Source organism: Phyllobates terribilis, unplaced genomic scaffold (assembly GCF_046119375.1).
Source record: "Phyllobates terribilis strain yellow unplaced genomic scaffold, ASM4611937v1 Scaffold_136__1_contigs__length_4911898, whole genome shotgun sequence".
NCBI classification, from domain to species: domain Eukaryota; kingdom Metazoa; phylum Chordata; class Amphibia; order Anura; family Dendrobatidae; genus Phyllobates; species Phyllobates terribilis.
The window spans coordinates 3,368,292-3,379,242 of NW_027362896.1; the positions used below are offsets into that span (position 1 = coordinate 3,368,292).

At 44.7% G+C, this 10,951-nt stretch overlaps 1 protein-coding gene across 1 annotated transcript in view; it reads left to right on the forward strand.

Annotated features, from left to right (window-relative positions):
• LOC141204970 (uncharacterized) overlaps positions 1-9,706 on the forward strand; it is a 31,795-nt gene extending 22,089 nt beyond the window's left edge. The window contains exon 7 of the mRNA XM_073664010.1: positions 8,075-9,706. Within this exon, the coding sequence (XP_073520111.1) occupies positions 8,075-9,603 (1,529 nt within the window). The 3' untranslated portion in view covers positions 9,604-9,706. The remainder of the gene's footprint in view (positions 1-8,074) is intronic.
• Positions 9,707-10,951: the final 1,245 nt, after the last annotated feature.

Sequence of the window (10,951 nt, forward strand, 5' to 3'; positions counted from 1 at the left end):
AAAATATTTATTAGACCTTACAATAATTTAGATGGCCAAGAGCCACCAAGCCGTATACTATAATTACCCCAGAGAGGTTTCACCACTAGTTACTCACAACTTACTGATGGAGACTGTTGAGTTTGATCATTTCAGGGGATGTGTTATTGTCTATAGTCACCGTTTTGCTCATCATCCTTTAACCCCCTCTACATGGATCTGGACTTACACAGAGACCTCTAGGCTTGGGCCACTGTGTTACCTGCTGTTCTGTGGAGTGAGATGGGAAGAAGAATAGTCAGGTAGCCGGGTCAGAACCAGGAGGGCAGAGAAAATACAAAATCAGAAGACGCAAGAGTAGTCCGTAAATGGGCCGAGGTCACAACAGGACACAAATACACAAGCCGGGAGCTGAGTACATAGGACTGACCCAGAGGAGAACAAGGCTGTATCTGGCAGCTTCTGGCAATACGCTTCCAGCTTTAGTAGGGTACGGTGCTTTCCAGTTGGCTGAAGCTGGGAGCAGATTACTCCAGCTGGACAACACACACACCCATACTGCCAGACTGGATGGTACTACTGGTCCCAGCTGGACAGAGCCTGCGCCGCCCAGAGCTTCTGGTCCTGACGTCTCCTCCATCACCAGCGCCGCCTGCAGGATGAATAAGGCGGCTCCTGGTGACTGAAGCAGACGTTGCAGGAGCAGATCCCAGAGGAGATGGGACACACCATTTGCAGAAGCCTTAATATGACAAAATGTCAGAAAACCAGAGCAGTAATAATTTTTATTTTCTTATATATATATATATATATATAGCGCCAACATATTCCTCAGCGCTTTACATACATTATCATCGCTGTCCCCATTGGGGCTCACAATCTAAATTCCCTATCAGTAGTATGTCTTTGAAGTGTGGGAGGAAACCAGAGAAACACGGGGAGAACATACAAACTCCTTGCAGATGTTGTCCTTGGTGGGATTTGAGCCCAGGACCCCAGCGCTGCAAGGCTGCAGTACGAACCACTAAGCTATCGTGCTGCCCTAAGCAGGGCAGCACGGTGAAATCCACATAAAGTGACTCCATTGCTCCATTGTGTAATTTTTAACCCTCAGGGAATTAATCTAAAGGGGTAGTGACTATTTTGATTCTAGCTGCACTTTCCGGATATTAGCATTCAGTTGATGTTGGAGAGTGAAAATTGCAATTATTCCATTTTATTGCCCAACACATAGTGCCCAGATTGTGCTCCAGGAGACACACACCGTAAATTAAGTGGGTTCTTGTCGCTATATTAATGTCAAATACATAGATGCTAAATGTGGTTTGGGAACACTGCAAGGCTCAGAAGCTGAGGGGAGATTTGGCTTTGGGAGATCGGATATTGCTGGATTGGGTTATGGAAGCCATGTTGCTTTTCAAGAGCCTTTATGGAAACCTCTGTTTTTTTCCCTTCTTCCATGACAGCACCACCTGAGAGAGGGTATCCGCTCACCATGGGTACACGCGGGAGTGCAGTGGTATTATGCACCCCGTGGCTAAGCGCGCTGGCAAGTGGGACTTCCGGGGCTGTGCACATGCAGGGCACGTGTCAAGAGCTTGCGATGCACCCTGCTGACGTAGCGTGCTGGAATGCCGGGACCAGGACTACACACGCGCAGGGCGCATGTCAGTTTCTGGCGCACCCTGCTGACGTTGCGCACCGGAATGCTGGGCCATGGGGCTGAGCACACGCACGGCGCGTGTCAGGAAGTGACGCTCCCTGCGTCAAGAGCTGTATTCACCAGAGTAGCAGCAGCAGAAGTCACCAGAGCAGCAGCAACAGCAGCTCCTTCAAGGCCGCAGCAGTGGCAGTCGGACAAGCGGCAGCAAGACCAGCCGGAGGAGCAGGGCAGGTCGCGAGTCCACCACCTCCAGCCGGGAGCGATCATATGAATTGATCCAGCCTCAGTCTCCGGTACCCTGAACGGCAGAGTAGTGAGTGATCTACGTGAAAGTTCACCATAGTAGATGGGTCAATTTTTTCTATGTATTTTATTTTTTAAACTAGGAAAAACCCAAAAAGTGTAGTGCCAAGAGGAATAACAAGGAGTGTGCGCTGTGCGGGGTTAATTTTCCCAGCACTTATACTAAAAAGCTTAGCCAGAGTTGTATCCAAGAAACCATATCAGAGGAAACACCTAATTTTGTTATGGATTTAAAATCTTTAATCCAGACGGAGGTTAGGGACTCCCTAAAGACGTTGGCTACACGTAAAAAGAGTAGGAAGCTGAAACGTCATACATCAGACTCAGAAGAATCTGTAGTATTCCAGGGCAAGGGGAAGTCTTATTTCCTCTCCTAACTACTCGTCATTCTTATCATCATCATCTTCCTCAGATAGCGATACAGGAGGTAGGCCGTGTTTTCCAGTGCAAAACACGGATAAGCTGATTAAAGCCATCAGAACAACTATGGGCATAGCCGATACCAAGACCCCTAGGACTGTTCAGGACATCATGTTTGGGGGTCTGGATCAGAAGAAGAGGTGCACATTGTCCGTCAATGAGAGGATTGTTCATCGACATGGAATGGAAAAGACCTGATAGGAGAGGGCAGTTACCATCAACTTCAAAGAGAAGATACCCGTTTGAGGAAGAAGAATCAACCAGGTGAGATAAAACCCCCAAAATTGACGTGACAGTATCAAAATTCTCTAAAAAAAAAAATCCACCCTGCTGTCTGAGGATTTAGGAGCTTTCAAGGATCCTCTTGATAAAAAAGCGGAAACCTTATTAAAACGAACCTGGGAGTGACCAGCGTGAGCATTGAAACCGGCAGTCGCAGCCACTTGCACAGCCAGGTCAATGATGGTCTGGTTGCAGCAGCTAGAAGACCAGATTAAAGGGGACATTCCAAGGGAAAATATCCTGGCCAGTCTTCCGCTAATGCAGGGGACGGCTGCCTTCCTCGCGGACGCGTCGGCAGATTCAGTAAGGCTGGCCGCCAGATCAGCGAATTTATCCAATGCAGCTCGCAGAGCTCTGTGGCTCAAGAGCTGGTCAGGTGATGTACAGTCTAAGATGAAACTGTGTTCAATCCCGTGTGAAGGGGAGTTTCTTTTTGGCAAAGCTCTGGATGACATACTGCTTAAAGCCGCAGATAAGAAACACTGGTTTTCCAGTGTGTTGATGCCTCAGTACAAGACTTCCTTTCGTAAAAGGAAGTATAGCATAGGTACATTTTCCAGAGACCAGGTCAGATGGAAGGACGAGGAGTGGAGGCTTCATGTTCGGAGGTCCTTCCTCTGAGAACAGAAAATCCCCTAAGTGATGGGCCTCCCCAGGTAGGAGGAAGACTGTCCCACTTCCTGCCTACCTGGGAAAAAATTACATCCAGTGCCTGGATATTAGGAATTATAAAGACAGGACTGAGACTGGAATTCAGATCCATTCCCCTGCAGACCTTCAGGATTTCGTCTCCCAGGAGGCCCAGAGCGCAAACAGCCCTGGAGCAAGAGGTATTAAACCTAGTGGAAAAGAAGGTTCTGAGAGAGACTAATAAGCGAGCAGGGGAAAGGATTCTATTCGCCCCTGTTTCTGATAAAGAAGCCAGAAGGCTCCTTTAGAACCATAATCAACTTGAAGAGCCTAAACAACTTTCTAATCTACAGACCCTTCAAGATGGAATCTATAATATCAGCCATAAAGGTGTTGTTCCTGGGTTGTTATATGAGTGTCCTTGACCTGAAGGACGCCTATTACCACGTCCCAATCCATACAGGATACCAGCGGTATCGGAGAGTAGCTGTGTATATCATCAATCATGTGAGGCAATTTCAGTTCACAGCTCTGTCCTTTGGCCTCTCCATGGCTCCAAGAATCTTTACGAAGATCATTCTGGAGGTCATGGCGCATTTGAGAGAACAAGATACTCTAGTTGTCCCTTACCTGGACGACTTCCTGGTAGTAGGCAGGTCAATGCGAGTTTTCAATGCTCTCTTGATAAGAGTCAGAGCCAGCCTGATCAATCCTGGATGGATACTGAATCTAGAGAAGTCAAGCCTGGAGCCTCGGAAGGTTCCGTCTTTTTTAGGGCTTATCTTGGACTCAGAGGGATAGACTTGTCTGTTATCAGAAGACAAGAAAAACAGAATTACGTCCCTAGCCTCAGGAGTAGTCAGGAATCCATCCAAGCAATGTCTCTTTTAGGTACAATGACATCATGTATCCCAGCAGTTCAGTGGGCTCCGATACACTCCTGATATCTGCAGCAAGATATCCTAGCAGCAGAGAAACAACTCAGGGGACACTTAGACAGGAAGATGACACTTTCCAATACAGCCATCAGCTCAATCGCATGGTGGCTGGATCGGGAGAACCTGTCACAGCGAGTTCCTTGGTCGTATCAGGTCAGGGACATAATTACAGCGGACTCAAGCTCAGATGGCTGGGAGCACATCTGGGAGATCGTGTAATACAAGGAATCTGGTCGGACAGCAAGAAAGCCTTCTCCTCAAAACATGAAGGAGCCGTCGGCGGTAAAGAATGCTGTGATGAAGTTCAGTTCCCAACTACAGGGACAACACATCCGAATTATGTCCGACAACAGGACAACAGTTGCCTATGTCAATCATCAGGGGGGCACGAGATCCTGACCTCTCATGTTAGTGAAAGATCAGATTCTACAGTTTGCAGAACAACATGAATTTATGCTCTCGGCTCTGCAAATAAGAGGCAAAGAAAACTAAAGATCAGATTCTCTGAGTCAGAATATACTGAATCAGGGCGAATGGGAGCTGAATCCAACAGTATTCCAGCAAATTGTGGATTGCTGGGGTCAATCAGAAATAGATCTTTTCGCAAACAAACGAAACAGAAAAACAATGATCTTCTGCTCCTTAAATCCAAAAGAAAGACCCTATGCATTAGATGCATTAAAAATACCCTGGAGCTTTGGCCTAGCCTATGCTTTCCCCCCACTAATGTTAATGCCAACGATTTTGAGGAAGATCCGAGAGGAGCAGGCAAGGGTCATACTAATCGCCCCATTCTGGTCCAAGAGACCCTGGTTCACCTGGATAAAGAGGATGTCCCAGTCAGATCCATGGGTCCTTCCAGATGCTCCAGATCTCCTTAAGCAAGGCCCAGGCTTCCATCTTCAGAGGTTGGGAATTTGATGGCCTGGAGTTTGAAAGGTCGTTACTAATCCAGGAAGGGTTTTCCCCAGGTCTAGTCACTACTCTGCTCAAAAGCAGTGTGACGACTAAGATCTATGGTAGGAATTTTGACCATGTCCTATCTATTTCGGCGCAGTCAGCTAAGGTTAAAATTCCTATAAAGCTATTCTGGAATTTCTTCAAAGGGTCTTAGATATGGGGTTGGCTACCAGTACCCTTTAGGTACAAGTATCAGCGCTTGGAGCTTTATATAACTATAATTTGGCAGCAGATAGATGGGTTATCAGGTTTAAAAAGGCGTGCAATAGATCCAGACCTATTGCTACCCCGAGAATGCCTCCCTGGGATCTAAACCTGGTCCTGGAAGCCCTGACTAAGTCTCCTATTTGAGCACTTAGGAAGCGTGACAGAAAGAACTCTCACTCTGAACACAGTGATACTGATAGCGCTAACATCAGCCCGTAGAGGTAGTGACTTACAAGCTCTGTCAGTAAATCATCCTTTTACACAGGTCACTGTAGATGGAGTTACATTAAGACCAGACCCGGCCTATTTTCCGAAGGTGGCCTCCACAGAACACAGGAGATCATTCTCCCCTCATTGTATCCTAACCCAAAAGATTTAGAGGAGCAGAGGCTTTATACTCTAGATGTTAGACTGTTTTGGTTCAGTATTTGGAGGTAACAAGGCCTTGGAGGAGAAGTGATGCTGTATTTGTCTCCTTTCAGCGAGCTAGTAAGGGACTTAAAGTTACAAGGGGAACTATAGTTAGATGGATCAGGGACGCCGTTAGCTTAGCATATTTCCCTAGTAATGTGCCGGTTTCAGAGAACCTGAAGGGCCATTCCACAGAGCTGGTGCAGCCTCCTGGGCTGAGAAGGCGGAAGTGTCCATTGATAACATATGTAAGGCAGCAACATGGTAATCTCCTTCTACCTTCTATAACCATTACCGGCTTGATCTTTCTTCATCTGCTGATCTATCCTTTGGGAGAAAGGTGTTGCAAGCGGTGATCCATCCCTAAGGTGTCTGTTCTATATAAATCTCTCAGGTGGTGCTATCGTAGGAGAAGGGGAAAAAAATCATAGTTACCTAACGGGATTTTACAGAGCCCATGACAGCACCCTTATATTCCCCCCCTTTTTTGATCACTTATGGTGTTCTCCATATATGGATGTATAGTGAGAAATGTTTTATTGGTGGTAGTTGTGTACTAACATACTGTCTGAAGGTCCTCTCATGCTCTAAAACAAAACTGATGTGGAGGAGAGGTACCGCCTTTTTTATGCAGCAGGTTTCCTGTCCTGGGTGGGCGGATACCATCTCTCAGGTGGTGCTGTCATGGGCTCTGTAAAATCCTGTTACCGGTAACTATGATTTTTTTCCAATTACAGACGATGGACCTGAGTGGGGCTTGTTGTTTGTGAGATGAGTAGAAGTTTTTATTGGTATTATTGATGCCTACATAATTTGGTGGCTTTTTATTCCATATTTGAGAGGCAGAATGAACAAACAGTTGAAAACCACGCTCTACTGGTTCATCCTATGAGGTTTTCTATTAGATTTTGAAATGTCAGTGTCTTGGTGAATAATTAATTCAATGTATTTACCGTATTTTTCGGACTATAAGACGCACTTTTTTCCTCCTTTTTTTTCTCCTATGCCCTCTGTTAAAGGGCTTGAATATTCAACCTCTCTCCACGCCCATGGGCATGGGGAGGGGGTGAATATTCATGCCCTTTAATGAGCGGGCACAGGAGATAGCCAGCAGCCGCAGCGCGGCTCCGCTATGTGCCGGCTATGAAGTAGAGTGAAGTCACTGCTCCCCGCGCACACAGTCCCGGCGTGGGAAGCAGTGACTTCCAGCAGCTAATCTCTCCTTGTGAGCCGCGCATGGCAGTGACGTCATGCACGGCTCACATGGAGAGATCAGTGCAGGCAGACAGGATGCAGCGCTGGAGGAGAGAGAAGAAAGGTGAGTAGGAGTGTTTATTTTTTTTTAATGTGCAGCATGATGGGGATTAGGGGTGCCATGCATATTAGGATAGGGATTAGGGGTGCCATGCATACCAGGACAGGGATTAGGGGTTCCATGCATACCAGGACAGGGATTAGGGGTGCCAAGCATACCAGGACAGGGATTAGGGGTGCCAAGCATACCAGGACAGGGATGAGGGGTGCCATGCATACCAGGACAGGGATGAGGGGTGCCATGCATACCAGGATAGGGATTAGGGGTGCCATGCATACCAGGACAGGGATGAGGGGTACCATGCATACTAGGACAGAGATAAGGGGTGCCATGCATACCAGGACATGGATTAGGGGTGCCATGCATACCAGGACAGGGATGAGGGGTGCCATGCATACCAGGACAGGGATGAGGGGTGCCATGCATACCAGGACAGGGATGAGGGGTGCCATGCATACCAGGACAGGGATGAGGGGTGCCATGCATACCAGGATAGGGATGAGGGGTACCATGCATACTAGGACAGGGATGAGGGGTGCCATGCATATCAGGATAGGTATGAGGGGTGCCATGCATACCAGGATAAGGATGAGGGGTGCCATGCATACCAGGATGGAGGGATGCCAGGCATACCAGGATGGGGATGGGGACCACGTATAAAAGGAAGGGGGCGGCATATATACCAGGATGGGGGATATTTTCAGAATTGGGGGCCATTACCCCTATACCAGTGTCAGCAGAAGACCCCCCTCCCCCTTAAAAGTGCATCATGACCACATTTTTTGCTCAAATTTTTATTTTTTTATTTTCCTCTAAAACCTAGGTGCGTCTTATGGTCCGGTGTGTCTTATAGTCCGAAAAATATGGTACATAGCTTGCCATTATTATAGACAGTTTAAGTAGAAATTTAAAAAAATAAAATCCAAGGATATTTTATTGAAAAATAATAGATTTTTATCTTAGCAGATGACTGTACCTGGAGATCAGAAGGACAGCTGACATCTTCAATTTTTAAATCAGAAGATCTTGAGATCCCACAGTATACAATTGAAGTGAATGCCATTACTCCAGATATACCATCATCCCTTCACAGCAAAGATTTGTCATCTGATTCTTTGAAACAGGTCCTGTCTTCTGATTCATTACCAACTACTAAGGAAAATCATAGTCACAAATTAAGCATTAAAAAACAAACTGATCCTAAAGCAAAGAAGACATTTTTAGAATATGGAAATAGTTTTCCTCTCGAAAAATCTTTTCCTAAACATCAAAAAATTCACACAGCCGAGAATAGATTTTCTTGTTCCAAGTGTGGGAAATATTTTAACAAGAAATCAGATCTTGTTAAACACCAGGGAACTCACACAGGGGAGAAGCCTTTTTCATGTTCAGAATGTGGGAAATGTTTTACAAAAAAATCCAATGTTGTTAAGCACCAGAAAACTCACACAGGGGAGAAGCCATTTTCATGTTCAGAATGTGAGAAATGTTTTTACCAGAAATCATATTTAGTTAGTCACCAGAGAATTCACACAGGGGAGAAGCCTTTTTCCTGTTCAGAATGTGAGAAATGTTTTTACCAGAAATCAGATTTAGTTATTCACCAGAGAATTCACACTGAGAAGAAGCCTTTTTCATGTTCAGAATGTGAGAAATGTTTTAACCACAAATCAAATTTTGTTAGGCACCAGAGAACTCACACAGGGGAGAAGCCTTTTTCATGTTCAGAATGTGGGAAACGGTTTAACCAGAAATCAAGTCTTGTTAAACACCACAGAACTCACACAGGGGTGAAGCCTTTTTCATGTTCAGAATGTGGTAAACATTTTGAACAGAAATGCAATCTTGTTAAACACCACAGAACTCACACAGGGGAGAAGCCTTTTTCATGTTCAGAATGTGGTAAACATTTTAAACAGAAATACAGTCTTGTTATACACCAGATAACTCATACAGAGGAGAAGCCTTTTTCATGTTCAGAATGTGGGAAATATTTTACACGAAAAGCAGCTCTTAATAAACATCAGAGAAGTCACACAAGGGAGAAGCCTTTTTCATGTTCAGAATGTGGTAAACATTTTAAACAGAAATACGGTCTTGTTATACACCAGATAACTCATACAGAGGAGAAGCCTTTTTCATGTTCAGAATGTGGAAAATATTTTACACGAAAAGCAGCTCTTAATAAACATCAGAGAAGTCACACAGGGGAGAAGCCTTTTTCATGTTCAGAATGTGGTAAACATTTTAAACAGAAATACGGTCTTGTTATACACCAGAGAACTCATACAGAGGAGAAGCCTTTTTCATGTTCAGAATGTGGGAAATATTTTAAACCGAAATACAGTCTTGTTATACACCAGAGAACTCATACAGAGGAGAAGCCTTTTTCAAGTTCAGAATGTGGGAAATATTTTACGCGGAAAGCAACTCTTAATAAACATCAGGGAAGTCACACAGGGGAGAAGCCTTTTTCAAAATTAAATTTTTATTGAAAGATTAAATAATTTTCAATTACAAAAATGCAAAAAACAAACAAAAAAAAAACGATTAACCAGGACAATATCAGCATCAGTATATCATAGAATATACAGTTATGTCCATATATATTTGGACAGAGACAACATTTTTCTAATTTTGGTTCTAGACATTACCACAATGAATTTTAAACAAAACAATTCAGATGCAGTTGAAGTTCAGACTTTCAGCTTTCATTTGAGGGTATCCACATTAAAATTGGATGAAGGGTTTAGGAGTTTCAGCTCCTTAACATGTGCCACCCTGTTTTTAAAGGGACCAAAAGTAATTGGACAGATTAAATAATTGTAAATAAAATGTTCATTTCTAGTACTTGGTTGAAAACCCTTTGTTGGCAATGACTGCCTGAAGTCTTGAACTCATGGACATCACCAGACGCTGTGTTTCCTCCTTTTTGATGCTCTGCCAGGCCTTCACTGCGGTGGTTTTCAGTTGCTGTTTGTTTGTGGGCCTTTCTATCTGAAGTTTAGTCTTTAACAAGTGAAATGCATGCTCAATTGGGTTGAGATCAGGTGACTGACTTGGCCATTCAAGAATATTCCACTTCTTTGCTTTAATAAACTCCTGGGTTGCTTTGGCTTTATGTTTTGGGTCATTGTCCATCTGTAGTATGAAACAACAACCAATCAGTTTGGCTGCATTTGGCTGATCTGAGCACACAGTATGGCTCTGACTACATCAGAATTCATTCGGCTGCTTCTGTCCTGTGTCACATCATCAATAAACACTAGTGACCCAGTGCCACTGGCAGCCATGCATGCCCGCGCCATCACACTGCCTCCGCCGTGTTTTACTGATGATGTGGTATGCTTTGGATCATGAGCTGTACCACGCCTTCGCCATACTTTTCTCTTTCCATCATTCTGGTAGAGGTTGATCTTGGTTTCATCTGTCCAAAGAATGTACTTCCAGAACTGTGCTGGCTTTTTTAGATGATTTTTAGCAAAGTCCAGTCTAGGCTTTTTATTCTTGATGCTTATGAGTAGCTTGCACCGTGCAGTGAACCCTCTGTATTTACTTTCATGCAGTCTTCTCTTTATGGTAGATTTGGATATTGATACGCCTACCTCCTGGAGAGTGTTGTTCACTTGGTTGGTTGTTGTGAAGGGGTTTCTCTTCACCATGGAGATTATTCTGCGATCATCCACCACTGTTGTCTTCCGTGGGCGCCCAGGTCTTTTTCCATTGATGAGTTCACCAGTGCTTTCTTTCTTTCTCAGGATGTACCAAACTGTAGATTTTGCCACTCCTAATATTGTAGCAATTTCTCGGATGGGTTTTTTCTGCTTTTGCAGCTTAAGGATG